The sequence below is a fragment of the Pelmatolapia mariae genome, linkage group LG17, assembly GCF_036321145.2.
Source record: "Pelmatolapia mariae isolate MD_Pm_ZW linkage group LG17, Pm_UMD_F_2, whole genome shotgun sequence".
In the NCBI taxonomy this organism is placed as follows: domain Eukaryota; kingdom Metazoa; phylum Chordata; class Actinopteri; order Cichliformes; family Cichlidae; genus Pelmatolapia; species Pelmatolapia mariae.
Window position 1 is genome coordinate 6,221,347 of NC_086242.1, and position 19,143 is coordinate 6,240,489.

Consider the following 19,143-nt stretch of genomic DNA (forward strand, 5'->3'; position numbering starts at 1 on the left):
GGTACTATGTATACCAAATATACATTTTTCTCCAATTTCTATAATAAATATGACCCATAACATAATCAGTAAAGAGAACCTAAACAAATTAGATACAAATATTTGACTTGGTAATTTTTGTGGAATGAAATAATCCTGTTTAGACTCATATATAACAAATCTAAAGTAAGTAGTAGTAAGTAAGTAGTTCGAGCTGCTTCAAGGCTTCAAGCTGCTCTAAATGTTTGGTTTCAAGCAGGTTTTTTTCAGCTGTTGGCTGTGGATATTATTAACATGGCCATCTGAGGTGTGTTTAAATCTTCTGTTGATGAGGGACAACCAATCAGAAGAAAGTCTGCTTAAAGGGGAGGGACTTAGAACTGGGATTATTTTGATTTATGAGTCTTTCAAAGTTAGTCTAGTAGAGTCCTTGAATAAAAAATGTGGTGCTGGTAATGGTCATATTAGAGCAAATTTAAGTGTAAAGGACGCTGATGTCATCACACAGTTTGTGCGTCAGAACACTGAGAAGATTCTCTTCCAGCTTCTTGCCCGCAGTTCTTTAATAATTAAATTTCAAATAGTGTTTGTTGCAATACTTAAAATTGGGCAAAAAAAACCTACAGTGATGGGCAAGGATGCTCCACACATCTGCCACATAATGACTCGAAATTACTGTCTGTCCTCCAGGGTTTCATGCAGCCTCACCTGTTAGGAAATGAGTTCACGCACCTGGAGTTCCCCCGGAGAGTTCAGAGGAAGGAGGTGGGCAAGAGGATGCTCTACAGAGACTTCACCATGAACGGATGGTGCGTTTTTCCCATTTAACATTTCACACACGGGTGTCGTGAAGCACTTAACGACGGCAGACTCCCACATCCCTAAAGCAGGCTGTGTTACCATGTACGATGCCATTCAATTTATAACGTGGAATGAAAACTGCTAATTTTCGGGGTCTCTCAGACCTCAACCCTCTCCTGCTGCATTCTTATTAGATGGAGTTATGATGGGAAAAAAGTCTCTGCTCCTGCCTCTTTTACTCTTGCTCATAATATGGCATCCGGTGGGAGCTGAGGAGACCAGCAGAGAGCTAATGAGGGAGAAGCCTAACCTGATTCGATATAATGATACAGCAGAGATGGTCCTGTATGTGCGTTGTTATGTGGGTTAGCAAGGCACCATGCTGTTTGACTGTGGCTGCAGTGGAAGCCAGTAATGAGGTGTGCTTTTACTGACACATTCGCTCCCTCTCCCCGACACACAGGCACATACAGTACTGTTCCTATTGTGCTGTGTGATGTATATTTCACTGTGACACTGCCCCTCGAAAGCAGAGATGTGCCAGCCAGGATGTAGCGCCGACTTTCTCTTCACATCGGAGAAAGGAAACTGTTTGGAGTCATTTGTTATTTGTCTATATTTCAGTAAAAGGAGGTAACATTTGAACATTTCTGGAACTGGTGCAGATTTAATGGACACGTTTTGTTGCAGATTCCAAACTACAATGGACAAGCGTCATGGTGTGATTGGTATTGGTTTGGGGCATAGACTGTATATTAAAAATGGACTTAGCCACAGTGATGATGCTTATTGCTTGTGGACTGCCATCTTGAAGCTTTTTGGGGGGCATTTTGCCAGTCATCTCATGTTTACCTGATGTTCAGCAGCTGCTACTAACCTAGCTGGTGTATGCTAGGTTTATTAGATGCTTTTTGCTGAAGATGATTGTTTAATGTGGCTTTTAATGGTATTGATGAATGTGTTTTTGGTCAACCAGACCATAGTAGTTAAAAGCGGTAAAACCCAACGATCTGAAAGATGGTGGAAAGAGGGGAGCAGCCTGAAGCAATATTTTTGTATGGATTCATCACCACTAGTGGACACTTTTGAAATTACACTATTCATCAAATCTAGAAATATAAAGAAATCATGGCATGTTTTGTATGAGTAACCTTTCTTTAAGTAAGAATTCTCAAATATTAACTGGTCTGTAGACAAAAATAACAGCTCATCTGTCCACCGAAAATGAGAAACTCACTGCAGTGGAAAAAAGAAAATCCAGGTACAGTGGTCCCTCGTTTATCGCGGCAATTACGTTCCAAAAATAACCCGCGATAGGTGAAATCTGCGAAGTACCCAACTTTTTACAGTTATTATAGATGTTGTCAGGCTTTAAAACCCCTCACTACACACTTTATACACTTTTCTCAGACAGGCATGAACATGTTCACACGTTTCTCTCGTGTTTAAACACTCTCAAAGTTCAACCCTTATAGAAAAATAAGTCCAGTATTATAGAATGAAACCAAAGGCACCCGCAGGTGCCTTTGACAGTGTAAAACGTTTCGTCGACATCGTTGTGTTTGTTGTCATTTCACCATAATTTGCTGATAGTCGCAAATTGAGTCAGCTGGAGAATAAAGCTGAAGTAGCTTATGGCTTGTTTACTCCAAGCAGTGAATTTTCAGTACTGAGAATAAGAATTGTCATTCAGAAGTTCCCTCACTTTCAACGTAAAATGGTGGGAGAAAAAAAATTAGAGTAATCTTTATTTTGCATTTGTCTGTCCGTGTTTAGTTTGACATGCACGGGCAGGAGGATGGATGATGGATGAAGACGATGTAGAGGTAGAGATGATGCTGGCAAGGAAGAGACAGAAAGAGAGCCTTGCCTGTGGGTCGGGTAAAGTACATCACTCACTTTTGAGACAGATGGACAGATGGGCAGAAAGAGACATGGACTGACAGACAGAGCAAACCCTACTCAGATAATAAAGCTGTTTGAAGTTGTTGATATTCTCCACTGACTGGTGACGCCAAACCTAATCTAGCCAGTTTAAGTACATCAGCGTCAGCCAGGGAGTCTTTCAGTCTGACATCAAAGCTCCATTTCTAAGTTCGTTTTTCAGATCTCTCTCCCCACCCACTTTTATGCACTTCTGAACTTATTTTTGTTGCTTGCTTGTGGATCCTAAGATTCCCTCCCTCTAGCTTTCTTGCTAAAATTTTCAGCTCAGAAAACACTTGTTATTACACCCTAGAGAGTCACTCTGGCGTTGACATGCAAGCAAAATCGAAAACCTAAAAGTGTGTGATTCACTTTGTTGCTAACCTGTGTGTTCGTCCTTAGACACAAGTTATTACTACAGTAAGAAATGGGACAATCATAAATTAACATTTGATTAGAGACAAAAGTAAAATATAGAATTTCCAAAATTATTGTTTGTGTGTAGTTAAAGTTACCTTGATCTGTGGCTACTAGTTATTTGAGAGGTTGGGAGTTGAATAGATAAAGTCATTTATCAGGTAAGAGGTAGCATTGATGATTCTTTCAAATTTTTGTCCATCAGGTGCTTCGGTTTTATAAAAGTAGAACAGTAAATAGCCGTACCTCTTAAACTGCCACCTGGAGGCAACAGGACAATCTATAAATACAACACTGAAGTATTGGTTTATGGCTAAAATGTTAGCTGTCACTGCTGTAGCAGAAATTGGCTTCCAATTTCCATTTGGGTTTCTGTCAGTTCACCCAGCTTATGTTTGTCAAAAATTCTTTCTCCTTTTTTGCTCAGCTGTTGGTCTCCACCAACTGGAAAAAGAAACTTGTGGCTCTATTGCTGCTCATTAATCAGTTCTACTACAGATACTACAGATATTTGGTTATTTAAAAAAAATTACATTTTAAAAAATCTGATATCAGCTGTTTTTGCTTTTGTTTTTGTTTCAGACATAGGAAACATAAAAGCAAAAGGCAAGTTGCAGAGTGCCCTCTAGTGGATAAACTATGCAACTGTAACACTAATAACATGGATGAATGGTTTTTTGTTTTTGTGTTTTTTAATGTATCGGCCATTGTAACTGCCAATACTGATACGGTTACAGTTCATTAAATTAAGCACAGTGCACAAATGTTGGGAGGTGGGGAAGGCTATTCCAAAAGCTTAATGTTACCCATTCTCAGAAAGAGTTTTGATGTGTGCTTGGGAATCATGGTCCTGTTAAAACACCCAACTCTGTCCAAGTTCAGCCATCTAGCTAATCATCTGAGGTTAAGTTGAAGAATTAGTAGATAGTCCTCTTCCTTAATTATTCCATCCTCTTTGTGCAATGTATCAATACCACTGGCAGCAAAACTCCCCTAAAGCATAATGCTTCCACCATCATGCTTAACAGTGCAGTGTTATTAGGTTTAAAACCTTAAAGTTAGTCCTCCAAATATATTTCTTGCTATAGTGGCCAAATAGATCAAACTTTGTCTCGTCTGACCATTAAATATTTTCTCCAGGAGGCATTTTTTCCTGTGGGCAGCTGCAAGTTTCTGGCAAGCAGGTCTGAAACGTTCCTCAGTTGTTCCAGAACATCCAAACCAGTTTCATCTGAGGGAGACAGTCTGAGTTTCTTCCAGATGGTGACACATCCAAATAACTTCCATACAGTTGTTTGAACCGATGGTCTTGAAATCTGCAATTGCTTAGAAATGGCTCCCAACTTGTGGAAATCTACAGTTCTCTTTCTTAGATCTTCAATGACTTCTTTATACTTTGCTATGTTCTGAGAATTAGTCAATCAGTCATAGGTGCTTGCTGTAAATCACTGGGAAACAACAGATCAAAGAAATCATTAAAAGCTTAAAATTACCATGACATTCATGCATATGATACATGTATCTAAACTTATGACCACAACTACAGACTCTGGAATACTCGTTTGAGTGCATATGTTACAATAAGCTTTATGACACTGTACTATCACCATTCTCCACCAGCACTGCCACCCACTTACAATGCCCTCTAAAAGCACGTTAACAGCAGGGTGAAAATTTCAAACTGACTTACTCGTCATTACGGATGATCGATGATGCTGATACACGTCATTGATGGTGATAGATGGCAGCTGCAGCAGGACGAAGTGTTCAGAGTACAGACTGTTGTTTTTTTCTTTTTTGTCTGGCTGTGTACAAAGCAGTTCCTCCAGACTCACTGGTCACAGCCTTTCATCCATAAAAAACATGTTGCCCCAAAACGCGCTGAAACCAAAGCAACAAATGTCTTGATGTTTATCTGTGAACTTTTTTTGCACATCTGAAACATCAACTTCCGAATTGCTATTTAGACATTATAACAAACTGTATGCACATTTAAGTCTTATATTACAATAAATCTATAGAGGACTAACAGTTTTATGTCAAATTATTGGATGCCCTGTCAAGTGCTTGTATCATGAACCAATAAGAGTTCCAAAGTATAAGTTGTGCCCATGTGTGGGATGCTGCTTTATCAGCAGCTGGGCTCTTTGTTGCACTTTGTATGAGGTAGATCAAACCCAGAATTATCTCTTTGCTAACTCTTGGGTCTCCATTCTGTGTGGTGTTCTTTTATGCTGAGGTGACCAGCAATCACACATAAATCTGCTTATGTTAGGGGGACATTTTTTGCCATTGTGTTCACCATGAATAGAATTGACGTATAAATGGCTTAAGGGGCAATAAGGGGCAATTGTTGAAACTATTGCACACTAAGTGGTGTGATTTATATTTTATTGGATTATATGAGGTTTGACTGGACCACTGTTTGACGTAGAAGCATCTGCGTTACAGTCCCTGGCGTCCATCTGTAACTCAGTATACCGCATGTTAGGGAAAAGGCTGCAGAACCTGTTTATAGTGGATCTGCTGTAGAGCAAAATATTCACCATAAGCTACTGAGACACCAAGATGGCATTTAAGATAGGGAAGAAATAAGACCCCTAAGCCCCTCTTTTTTTCCTTTTTGAAAGTACGCATGCTTTTCGTGTGTGTCTGTTAAACATAATTAACATATACACGCTTTAAAAAGTGCGCCTATGAAAGGAAAGGGGTGGAAAAGGGAAAAATTCATCGCCTTGATCATCTGCATTTCTTTTCTCATGCACAGGGCTTACAAGACGATCGAGGATGAGGATCTCAAGTTTCCTCTTATATACGGTGAAGGGAAAAAGGTAAGTGTGTGTGTGTGTCAGTGCAAGTTTGACTGAGTTTGTGTGTCTTCACCAACCCTTGTGTGGTTTGTACTGTAGAATTCAGAAGTGCAGAGAAAAAAATCACTCGCTCCAAAATTGTCAGTCTGTCTCTCTCTCACACACACACACACACACACACACACACACACACACTACAAGCCTGCCAGCCTCCCAGAAAGTGGGCGAACTCTCTGAAGTGAGTGCGTGCGCGTGTGTCAGTGCGCACCCTCACTTAGAAGAGAGGGGAGACGGTCCATCTATTTCACTCCAGCGGCAACACTATATCTAAGACACACACAGACATTCAGACAGACACACACCACTCGGGAGATGACAGTCGTCTCTCTGAGAAGCGAAGTTAATCCCCGCTGGGATAGCAGGGGAGAGGAGAGAAGGAGAGACTGAAAATACTCCACCAAATAAACTGGAGCGGAGAAAGGGGAGGAAAAAACGCCTTTAAATTCTCAGTCACGTCCTTTTGTTTCATATTTTCAATCAATTCCATTTGATGCAGAGAGAGACGTAACGCGAAGCTCCAGAAAGGAAAGCATCTTGTGACGACCACACACACACACACACACACACACACACACAGTGTCGTCCGTCTGAAGTAGTGAATGGCTGCTGAATTCAAAGAGCGGTCACAACAAAGCGTCGTCACAGGGATGAGAGAGAGGAAGGCAGTTGCACAAGAATGCGATAACTGAAAGACTAGTTTAGTCTGAGTGCACTTTTGACACTGTTGCTTTTGCCGTAAATATCCTTCCGCTGTTTGGCCAGCGTGTATTTAACAAATCCATTTTGAAGCTGTTTGTTGTGCCGCTGCCTGATAATGTCATCATCATTCAAAGCAGTAGTTTTACAGAGAAATTCGGCCCCCGATGCTTCATTTTTTCAGTACGTGTTAAAGACTATGCTCCACAGACCCACTCTGCTCTATGTTTGCCCATTTATCCAAAAAAACGAAAGCTTTATCGCACTCGTCTATCACCAGCCTGCCACCCACTTACATCGGCCCCCAAAAAGCACGTTAACAGCAGGGTGAAAATTTCAAACCGACTCGCTCGTCATTACTGATGATTGATGATGCTGATACGCAGCACTGATGATAGATGGCAGCAGCAGGATGAATTCTTAAGGGCACAGATGGATTTTTGTCTAGCTCTGTACAAAGCAAGTACCTCCTGTCTCATTGGCCAGACCTTTCCTCCTTCAGATACACATTGCCCTTTAACATGCTGCAAACAAAGCAACAAAAAGACTACACAACCAAACAATACAGCGTCATTATTTTTATTCCTGAAAACTTGTGTGAATTTGTTTTTTGCATCTAAAATATCAGCTGTGAATTTGTTGGTATATAATAAAAATGTATGTGGATGTAAATGATGTATTATACAAGCACAGACTGTCATTGAATGCTCCCAGATTCAGTCGTCCAAAATAGTGTTAGCATATTGTCATGTCTCGGCTGTGTGCAGGCAGGCAGAGAGGAAGGACCCAAGATGCAGGACTCACGGAAGCGAAAGTGAATTCCAAACAAACAGCTTTATTGCAGGGGTTACCGAACAGAAAACTAACTATACTGAAAAACAACTAGACTGGCATGACGAACAGAACACACAGGGAGTGAGGGCAGAAGACGTTAACGACGCGACAGAGAACAAAGGAAACACAGGGCTTATATACACATGGCAGTAATCAAGGGATGAGAGACAGGAGGGGAACATACCTGGGAGAAATCAGAGCTGACGGGACAGGGGAAACGTAAACTGAACACACTCACATGAGACGGGGACCTTCAGAATAAAACAGGAAGCACACGACAGACAGAGACACAGACGCAGACTCATAAGCAAGCACAATAACATCACGGACAGACAGAGAAGACCAAACACAGGCCACCTAAACTAAACATGAGGGCAAGCTAACAAAACCCCAAACCAGAATACTCATCATGATCGGCAAAGGAACAGAACACAATTACAATCAAAGCACCAGAGGATAAAGAACAATCCATAATGCAGAAAATAAACTAAAACATAAGAAACTCAAAATGCTGGGTCGAACCGACCCAGGACCGTGACACCATAGACAGACGGAGGGAACACAGAAGTGGGGGCAGGCAGGCAAAGAACAGAAACCTAACAAATGGCAATTCACAACAGAATACATACTCGGAATGAACAAAAGCATAAGGAAGCACAAAACACTGAGTCCTCAGACTCAGGACCATGACACATATGTTTATGTGATTCCTGTCACTTGGTTCAGTAAGGAGACATCATTTTGGGGGTGGGGGTGAACGTGATTTATTGAGATACAGAATTTGAATAAAAGCGTTTTGGCGATTAGACCCGGATAAACCAGCAGCAGCAGAATGGAGACCCAGCAATGACAGGAATTAGGACAGGACCCCCCATTGTGTTTATGCTGGTGGTGGTGAAGATGAAGATGGAGGCTTGGGTTATGGCTCAGGGATGCCGGGGAGAGATGGATGGGGAGGAGGCGGGTTGCACAAATGCGAGTCTGAAAGGCAGAATGACAGAAGAGCACTGAGATTTAAAGGCTGATTGAAAAATGGCTGGATGAGAGTAATGATGTCAGTACTGAGTTCTGACAGCGTGGGAAAGAGGAAGTGATGTAAAAAAAAAAAAATTCTAGCAGGCAAATGAGTGATTACAGATCTTGCTTCTTGAACTGATGCATTAACTTTGTTGTGAAGCTTTGTTTATGTCAGTGACTGGGAGAAGATACTTTCGGCTGCTCTCTTGCCACAATGGGTCGCCGAGGCGGGTAGCTCCACATGATTGATGTGGAAGTTTTATGCCGGATCCTCTTCCAAAGAGAACTTGTGTCTCCGGCTGAAATGCTAAATGCTTTTTTTTTCTTTTTTTTTTAAAACAAACAAAAAACTAACCAGTTTGTTTTCCAGGCGCGGGTGTTGGCCACCATTGGTGTGACCCGTGGACTCGGTGACCACGACCTCAAAGTTCATGACTCGAACATCTTTATCAAGCCGTTCCTGTCCTGTTGCCCTGAGGTAAAGTGACCTGCTGACACACTAAGACGTAACGCAAAATGAAAACAGAGCATTGCTTTCACCTTTATATTTTGCTACATTCCTCTTAATTAATCTTTGTAGACAGATAAAGCGTTTGATCTTTTAGAAGCAAAATACAAAGCCTTTCCCTCCAATCATTGTAGCTGTGATGAAGTGCTCGACAGCTCTCGATTTTCCCTGCAACGCTTTGCACACAGGTAAATTTTGCCAGTTTGGGAAAAAAAATTCTGCAAGGGGATAACACGTATTTTCACCAGTGTGTTAATTATTATCTTGAGCATTCGCTACTCACCCTGTTTGGTGGATGCTTATCTTTGGCCAAACAGAATTTGACTGCTTTGGGGCTTTCAGTGTGTCTCTGTGAGGTGGGTGGAAACGCTTTCGTGGACATCTGAGCGGACGTTGGATTAGCAGCCATTGCGTTGTTTTTCTGGAACTTAGTGCGATAATTACACTGCCGTCTGCGGTGTGTTTTCAGGCGGCTGAATGAATCAGTTGTGCTGCTTTGTGGTGCAGACACAACTTTGCAAGGCTCTTAGCATGATTTGTTCTTAGTTTCCAAACATCAGAGGATGAGCCAGCTCTTCTGCTGTCCGAGACTTTTTAGACGGCCTATTATCGGCTGTTTAGCTGTTTTTTTAACATAGTTTTATTACATCCAGTAAAAGTCACGCTGCACAGTGCAGGGAACTGCTATGATTGGCTCATCAAGCGTGAAGTGTTCCTTTATTTATTTATTTATTTATTTTTTGAGCAGTGTATTTAACATTTAACACAATTGCTACTTAAAGTTTGAAATGCAGTTTTTAAAAAGTGAAAACATTCAATAATTCATGTTTAAACAGAAAAAAAACAAAGAAATCAAGTTTCAAGCTAAAAAACAATAAAAATAAATAAACAATGAAAGGAACACTTCACACTAAAATGTCAAAAGTAGAAAAGAAATTTCCACCTATAGCCACCCCTGTAATGGTATGTAATTTCATGTAAACTACTGTTGTTCCCCTACGTCCCTCTGTACACTCTCTCACCGGTTCCTCCTCCTTGCGATCCTTTCAATTTCTTGAACTACTGAAGCTGCTGGCAGAAAATCTGTGAAAGCATATGGCGATGTGTGAATTGCCCAGCTGTATACATGTCAGGGTAAAATAAAAAAACAACAACATTTTGAGTGTTTTTTATGTTTTCATCTTCATCTTAGATTCATGAAGACTATAAGGATTTATGAAGTCAGCTTTGTAAATTAGCTTTTTACACCTTCTTGCAAACAAGTCTGACATATAGCATGTGGCTTTTGTCCAGGCGGATACTGAAAGAATAAAAAGCATAATCTGCATCCTGCACTGTAATTATATAAACTCTGCCTGCAGTCCTGGCAAATCAGCTAATCAGTGCCAGCCTATATGAACTTGATAGCTGGTAGTCTTTTATGCATACTCTAACAAATGGTTCTGCATGCAGCAACTACTGTCTCTGCAAATCACATTGCACCCCATCTCCTTCATTTAATGCTATTTACAATATTTTAGATGCCATGTCAGTTGTCTTTTGGTTTTTCCATGTATGTGCATGAAAAGCTCAGGAGCAGTCATGCCACGAAATATAAGTTAGTGCAGATGGAATAAGTCAGTCAGTTGGCTTAACCTACTTCTGCCTCGGTCATATCTGCACTGCAGTCACTAGAGATGGCAATTTTCTGCTTCTCTGTCTGGAAAAAAAAAAGTCCTCTGCTGCTGAAGAACTTGAGCTCACCTGTCTGACTGTCTGGCGCTGGTTTCAAACCGCTTTCATCTCCTGATGCAGTTTGTCTTATAGAGTTTTGCATTTTTCCTCCCCAAGCGCTCTGCTTGATCTTTAATTCATTAATTCCCGGGGTTCATACCAGGTTCACATGGAAGTCTTAACTCCTCTCAGCACTCAGAGCCTCTGTCTGGATCTCTCCCTCTCCCTCTTTCTCTCACAAACGAATCTCTCACCTCTCCACAAAGCCTCTCAGGGGTATCTCGAGATGTTCTCTGTAAAGGAAGAAACAGCATTACATTCATTAAGTCGTAGAAGCGTCAGGCATCATTGTGTGTAAAGTGTTGGACAGAAAAGATTTCATCATTTCATCTGTCTTAGTCATAGTAAGCCAGCCTTAATTAAAATTGCAGTTTTGTTTTACTGTTTTGTAATTACATAAATGTGTAAAAGCCAGTTAGCAAAACTGGAAAGGGAAAAAACTACAAGCAAGATTTTCAAAAAGATAATAATAGAATCTCTTATTTATTAATGGATGTGTAGTGTACTCATTTCGTGGGGGGGTTTCTGCTTTTTTTCCTGCTGATGAATACATAAATGATTCTAGAAAATAGTTGAATATTTATAGTGATGAGATCCAGCAGTGCAGATTCTTCCTCTATTCTTTTTTATGCTTTTCATGTCAATTTGAAATGAGTAGTGAATAAGGCAGGAGGGTGAAGCAATCCTGTGTTTCAGCAGTGAACACAAGAGCAAAGTAACAACAAAGGTTGATGTGTGCAGTCAGAACAGGCAGTCGATTCAAACAGGGTGGTGGTGGGGTACTGAGTACTATAAGTTTCTATATAATAAGGCATCTATATATTGCTATTAGCAAAGCCCCAAATTGCTTCACAAAAAATGCAAACAAAAGAACTACTCTTTTATTTAATTTAAAAAAAGAACAATGAGAAACCACAGCTAAATACTTTAAAAGAATCTTAATAAAAGACCTAAGGTGTTGCCAGATGATGCAAGTCTGGTCACTTGATCTCACGAGCTATGGACATCGACCATTCAAGCATCGAAGAGAGCACCCGTGTAACAAGAAGGAAGGGGTCATGGGTCTTATGCTATGGGGCTATTCAATGCTAACTGATGAGCAGAGTTTTAAAATAATGTGAAAAATAATACTTAGCCAATGTGATTTTGGACATAGCAGAGTAATATGCTCTGAGGAGCAGGGCAGTATGTACAGTATGTATAGCTAGCTGTAGCTAACAGTCATCAAAGCGGGAACAAATAATTTCCTGTATGGCCTTATGTACAATAGATGAAAGAAAACAATGTCATTTTGGATTGTATCAAAATCCATTTATTTATTATAAAAGCATCAGAACACTTACAATTACTTAATGGATTTGGTCATGAACCAACTTCACTATTGAGCTGGCAACATCAGGCTTTTCTTCCATGCTTTAGGACTAAGAGTATAAAGACAGTCTTGGGGTCACTGGACTAAAAAGAAAAGTATAACTTCAGATAATGTAGGTTAGAACAGTCCAGCTAAGAAAACGCAAACTGCAATTAACAATGGACCAAGGATCGAGCCTTGAGGAACACCACAACTAAAATTGGTAAAAGTGAAATGTTGCCATACGAACACTGAATTTGAAATGTATGAATGTGAAAAATCTAGAGCACTTCCCTTAGAACCAACCCCCTTTTTTATGCAGTGCAGAAGAATGGAATGATTGCGTAAAACCTATTAAAAGTAGGTCATTTGATACCCTCGGTAGAGCTTTCTCTTTGCTATAATGAGCTTTAAAAAACATCCATATTACTACCAATAAAAGGGATCAGTTGAGTTGAACTGATGGCCCTTTTGTTGTTTATCATGCAGGTGAAGGTGTATAACCTGATGCATTACGAACACGGAGCTGATGATGTGCTTGTGATGGGAACTGATGGCCTCTGGGATGTCCTTTCCAACCAGGAGGTGGCTGAAGCCGTCACCACCTTTCTAGCTAACTGCGACCCTGACGACTTGCACAGGTTGGAACTTTCCTTTGTTTTATTTCCTTTGTCTAGTTATTTCGTTTTTGCTACATAAATAAATAGGAATTTTGTAAATTGTGCCTCTGTGTTGTGTATTTTATTCAGAATTACATCCTTGTTTTCAGCATCATGCACTGTTAGACTATAGAGTTTGGCACATCAGTGCAGAAAGGCTCAAATATCCTGTTGCTACATAAGATCCACAGATCTCAAACTGCAAGACTAAAGTTTCAAAATACTAAAATCACAATAGAGCTCTGGCAACTTCTGTGTTTCAAGAGAGTGCCATTAAATTAAATGAGCTACAGCGTATCACAATATTAAAGCAAGGGCTTCATTGCTGTGTCTTCTATTGGCCAGGTACACAATGGCAGCACAGGATTTGGTGATGCGAGCACGAGGTGTTCTGAGAGACAGAGGCTGGAGGATCAGCAATGAGCGCCTGGGCTCTGGAGACGACATCTCAGTCTTCATCATACCTCTCATGTACGGCAACCGCCAGCCCTGAGGAGCATTCCGCCGATGCTATGGTTCAGTGATGAGAAGGGCCTGTAGACTCAGCAGGATTGATTAGTCCTGAACTCAGAGTCCCCCTTTTAGTTTTCTTATTTATTTGCTTCCTTAGAAGAAGGTGGAACATTAATTTGTTGGTGCTTCATTTCTCTACAGGAGTTCAGGATTGATCAGCTCAAGGGAACTACAGTCAGCATCGCCATGTTAGTTTATTAAGACTCCACAGTCGTGAAAGCTTAAACCGTAGATAATTTTAAGTCACTAAATCATGTCATGAATAAACAATGCCAAGAAATAACTTGCCTGGCAAAACTCAAATAAGCAAATGCTTTTCCGAAGTGAAGAAGAGCTTTCTCGCTCTTACCCTCCCTCCTCTTGTGCTAAACAATTCTGGGCTCCTCCTCCTACTATTCCCCTTTCTTTAGTTGATCCTTCCTTCTCTTGTAGGCTATTGTATATTTAACTTGTTTATATATATTTTAAAAAAAAAAGAATACCTCCTTTGTCTTGTGAAAATGGACCAAGCTGACATGTCAGCTGCATTTTCTGTTTTGCCACAGTGTGGCTTTAAAGGACTCACTTGCTGAATAACTGTTTCAAGTTTGCCGAAGAAATTAAAGAAGTGTTGATATGGGCACAGAACAAGAGGTTATCCACATTTCCAAAAAAGTCATTAACGGATCTTAGCCTTTATCGATCAAGAGTTGAGAAAGAAGGACTGGTGTGGTTTATGAACAAACAAACACATCTGCACAGCAAAAAAAAAAGTTCACTGTGACAAGTCATTTAATCCAGTAACAAGTCGCCATGTTCTACTAAACGTTTTATTAAATAATTTTATTTTAATTATATTCTTAGATATTTAGACTTTTGTTGTTCTAGCTATTCTCTATCCATTAAATATGAAGCTAAAATCATAGTTCAGCTTAACGAAAGATAAGAAATACTTTGGGTGGGGACCGCGGCACAACCAAACTGATTGTGACCCTATGTAATAAGTTAATGATCTTGATACCTTTAAAATTGTTGCTCTGAGGATGGGGACAACATCTGTGACCACTAGCAATCAGCCATTTTCTTGACTTTGAATCATCGAGATAGTGATGAACCACTAATAAGAAGGATTCAGTCTGCCATCAGATTGAAATGGTGCAAGTTGGGAATTATGTGTGCAGTCATTGATAAAACCTGTTGCAAATTTGTTGCTGTCAACATGCAACATTTACATGAACTACTTACATTCAGAAATTTCTCCATAAATAGCGGTGCAGTTGCTGCAGGACGGCGATGTAACTGCAAAATAACAAAGCAGGTTTACCTCTATGTTACTTGCCTCCGAGTGGTCAATTGGTTGCCGCCACTTCTTGCAATTTCCAGGCTACTATCCATCTTTTTTTTCTCTCCTAGTTGCACTGAGGTTGCTGTCCTATTTTTACTCTCGCGTGGCTAAGCCATAAGTCTTAAGTGGTTTCTATCTACTGATTTGGAGAATAAATATTTTTTAATATAATTTAAAATCCTTACATTTTAAAATTTGGGATTTGGTTTGGCAATTCTCTTAAAGTTATAAATAACTGGCTTAACGTGAGATTAAATGACTTGTACACCAGTGCATTTGCACTTTAGGCCAACCCATATAACTCACCGAAGACCCATGGTACGATGCAGAAGCAAATATTCCCTGCAGCAGGGAGGATTGATATAATTCATAGCTGTAGTTTTAAAAAGAAAAATCATGAAGTACAATCAAGGTTGAATCTGAAAGCTTTTGTTTTATTGTTTTGTTTTTGCATGTTTCTTGCTTTAGGTGCTTCATCAAAATACAGATGATGTTGCCTTCAGGGGGACGGCTTTGGGTAAAATGTGTTACCGTGAGTGGATGTAGTGGACTGTGTGTCAGTGCATGCAGTAGCATAATGTAGGCCTGGGATTATGAGCAATGGTGCAATGGTTTGAATTATTGTTTGATTTATATAGACTGAATGAGAACTGGTGATAATGTTATTTGTTAATGTGCAACAATCATGCATATATTATTGATTATATATTATTTCAGACATTTGGCATAAGACCCAAAGGATAAGAGCAGCCACGAAGAAAGGGAACAAAATAAAACGATACCAATGGCTATACATGAAACCAAATCATTTTCTCTTTTTTCCATATTTTTTTCATATTTTTTAGTTTTAGTTTTAGGAAGCTGCAGAAGATGTGAAGTAGTTTGTGCTTCAGAAACTTTAAAGTTATCTCAAAATTTTGGGTTTTTAATCTCCGAATTTTTATTTGTATGTAGAAAATTGAAATTTTGAGATACCTAACTTGATATTTAGAATAATTTTGATGAAATTTTGACTTGCAGATAGGGGGGAAAAGTGGTGGAAAAAACTGACACGCTGTTGAGGCGAGCAAACAAATGTGTTTTAGAAGAAAAATGTGTTTTGAAAAATTAAACATCATCTTAAATAAATAATTTACCTTCACCGTAGTTGATGTGTGGGGTTTTGGAATTAAACCGGTGTATTTAAAAGTTGACTGCAAAGCTGGAATATGTAATAAGAGGGTGACAAGTATAAAGAAGTCATTTGTTAATAAGTAACGTCCTGAATGATGTTAGATAATTGAGCTGGATGAGAAGAATATTGGTCATTCCTGTGTGTATGGTGCATATGAAACTACAGCTAGCAGCTATCTAGCTTAATTTAGTACAAAGACTAGAAAATCAAATACTGCTGATCTTTTTTGATACTATATTTTATCATTTTGATCTGTAAAAAAGTCAGAGTATAAAAACACAGTTTTGCTGTGTTCTTTTTTTTTTTTTTGCATATTAAAAGTTGAGGTCTGTCTTTACACATCAATTTCTGGGCTAGCTGTTTCTATGCTACACTAAGCTAAGTTAAGCTAATAGTCTCCTGGCTGTATCGTTAAGATTTACTCGTAGGAACTGAGTATTGAAACATCGCACTTCATTCTTCCTCAGACTACATACATGCAAATTACTCAAAATTATTTTGTGTCACCATTCATGTACGCATGCTATTTGTCATGCTATCTTGCACAGTGTTTGCAGCTGACAACAACTATCTACCTTTTCCTCCAAGAAGCAGACATTGATGTTTACCTGAACTTTGCATGGTGCATTTTCCCCTCTTATACATTCCATTAACGAAATATTTCAATGTTAGATTATGTATTGGAATATTTTCCTTCGGTTAGGTGTTTAGCATTTGTTAATTAATGAAAAACTTTTCTAATAAGTGGTTATTTTCCCTTCATACTTTACTTTTCGATTTAAATGTTTTTGATGCTACCAGATCTTCAGCATCTGACGTGTGCATCAGTATGTGTTTTGAATGTTCATCCTTCTACCTGTGCTTTAGGCTCTTTATTATTGTCATTAAGCCTTTTTCTCTTAAACGAATGTGGAAACATGAGTATATATTTTATTTTTCTCATCCTATTGTGCCACCCAACTACTGCACATCAACTCAGGTTCAACTGTCATGTGTCGATAACGACCTGTTGAGAGTGGTTTTCTAAAGACAGGAAGTGCTCTGTGATGGTCTTGGTTCCACTGCATTTGTAAATATGTGGGAGTGCATTGGTGTGTACAGGAAGCTCTTAGATTTGATCAGCTTAGTCCCTTCAGCCAACTGTAGGTCTTGCTTTCTGAACTTGCTGTATTGTGAACCTTGTCATTGCTGTTTTTTTTTTCTACCTAAGACTACTAATGGTTATAGAAAGATGCAAAGAGCTGATTTCTTTTTTCTGTAGCAAAGAGGAATTTTGAAGCCCAGTGGGATACCATTTTAAGTGACCATTGTGCTACCCTCAAACTCTGTTTGTGAATGTGAACTGCACATTTTATATAACATAAAAATAACTTATGAGGTCAAAAAGAAATATTTTTAATGTTTCCTTGTGCAACACTTGGACTTTTGGGGGGGAGTGATGTTTACCTGAAGTGTTTCTTTTCCAGAAATAAAAAAAGAGACAATAAATGTTGAAGATCAATCTAAAATTGTTGTTTGTCTCACTAAAGAAAAAAGAAAGAAAAGGAGTCAAATGGAGCTGTGCTCAACATTCATGTGAACAGAATCGATAGTTTTCCAAACCTTTGCACTCTCAGTTCAAATCAATCTCAACGAGCAAGAAACAAAAGAGTCCAGAGGAGCTAATCAGTGTTGTTGCTGTTTATATTCCCTTGGTTCTGCTTGTGGGAGAAACTAACGAACAGGGTCAACTGGACACTAAAGGACTAGTTTGGCTCTGAGAGCAGACAACAGAGGGATTCATTAGAGGAAATACAGACTACTCACTGAATGTCAAACATTTTGCCGGAAACGCTAAACAAGCTGAGGCATTTTTGTTTTATTTATTTATTTTTACAGCGAACCGTAAGTGCAATGATTGTGCACAATCATTCAGACACAATTCATAATGTTGATGAGGTAAATATCGGTAAAGGCCATTAGAACAAACTGATTTCCTGTGTGACCACAAAGGAAATGTGGAGAAAAATGGATGAATGACCTCACTATTCATATACTAGTAAGTGGTTTATTTAATACTGTCACCATTGGCAATGTTTGATGACTGCCTAAGTGAAAAAAGTGAAAAACAAAAACTGTTGCTATTCTCTACAAAACATATATATGATTTATTCTTCTCTGTTGCTTCCATATATGATTTATTGTCATATATAGAAGCAACAGCTGCTTGTCGAATAATCTTGTGATAAAAGGTTTGGCCTAATAAGCATGTGCTTCAGCCAGTACCTTTTTGATTAGCCTTATCTGGTGCTTTCTTGCTTTGTGGTATATCTTTCTTCTGTATTCATTGAGAGATTGAATGCTAATCAAAAAATAAATCAAAAAAAATATGCACATGCTTGATGAGTAGGTTATAAAAATAATGAGGTGGGGAAACTAAAATGTTCATCTTCACTGTAAAATAAATAAAGAACCCATTACAGTATTATACAATGTACTGCTTTAAAATAAACATTTTTTATATTTGCCATATTTTAAACACACAATATTACCATTTTTAACAGCTTTTTTTATGCAATCAACATGAAACCCTGCCTTTTATTAATAGTTCAGGCCGCTGGTGGTGGAATGGTGTGGTGAATATTTTCTTGGCACACTTTGGGTCCCTTAGTATCAGCCAAGCATTGTTTAAAAGCCTACTTATCGTTGTTGCTAACCATCCATCCCTTTATGACCACAGTGATGGCTGCTTGCAGTAGGATGATGCTGTCACAAAGTTGGAAACATCTCAAACAAGGTTTCTTGAAAATGGTTTGAACAATGAGTTCACTGCACGCAAACGGCCTCCACAGTCACCTCAACAGAGCACCTTTGGGATGTGGCACAATGGATTTGCATCATGGCTGTGCATTTGACAAATCTTAGAACTCAAGACCTTAGAACTGAAGAAGCTTCTCGGATGAGAGGTGAAACGTCTTCAAGCAACTTAAAAAAGTCCAGACGCTTTTCTTTCAAAGCTCCTTAGACTACGATGACCTGGATGACTGAGAACCTTCACTGACATTTGACAAATCTGCAGCCACTGTGCGATCCTGTCATGTCAGTATGGACCAAAATATAAGAAGAATGTTTTCTAGCACCTTGATAAAATTGTACCTTGAAGAATGGAGACAAAATTGGGTCCAAGCTGTTACCAGCAAAGTGTAACCAATAAAGTGTCCAGTGAGTGTACCATGAACCATGGCACACAACTTCATTCTAAACTAATTTACAATGCATGTCACTAGGTGACCCTTTAAAATACATAAAAATCCTTTCATTC

The 19,143-nt window shown here is 39.2% G+C and overlaps 1 protein-coding gene across 1 annotated transcript in view; it reads left to right on the plus strand.

Annotated features, from left to right (window-relative positions):
• The window catches only part of LOC134646773 (protein phosphatase 1H-like), a 37,256-nt gene extending 19,913 nt beyond the window's left edge, over nucleotides 1-17,343 (plus strand). The window contains exons 6-10 of the mRNA XM_063500691.1: nucleotides 670-788; nucleotides 5,891-5,954; nucleotides 8,911-9,018; nucleotides 12,662-12,813; nucleotides 13,177-17,343. Coding sequence (XP_063356761.1) covers nucleotides 670-788; nucleotides 5,891-5,954; nucleotides 8,911-9,018; nucleotides 12,662-12,813; nucleotides 13,177-13,324 — 591 coding nt within the window. The 3' untranslated portion in view covers nucleotides 13,325-17,343. The remainder of the gene's footprint in view (nucleotides 1-669; nucleotides 789-5,890; nucleotides 5,955-8,910; nucleotides 9,019-12,661; nucleotides 12,814-13,176) is intronic.
• Nucleotides 17,344-19,143: the final 1,800 nt, after the last annotated feature.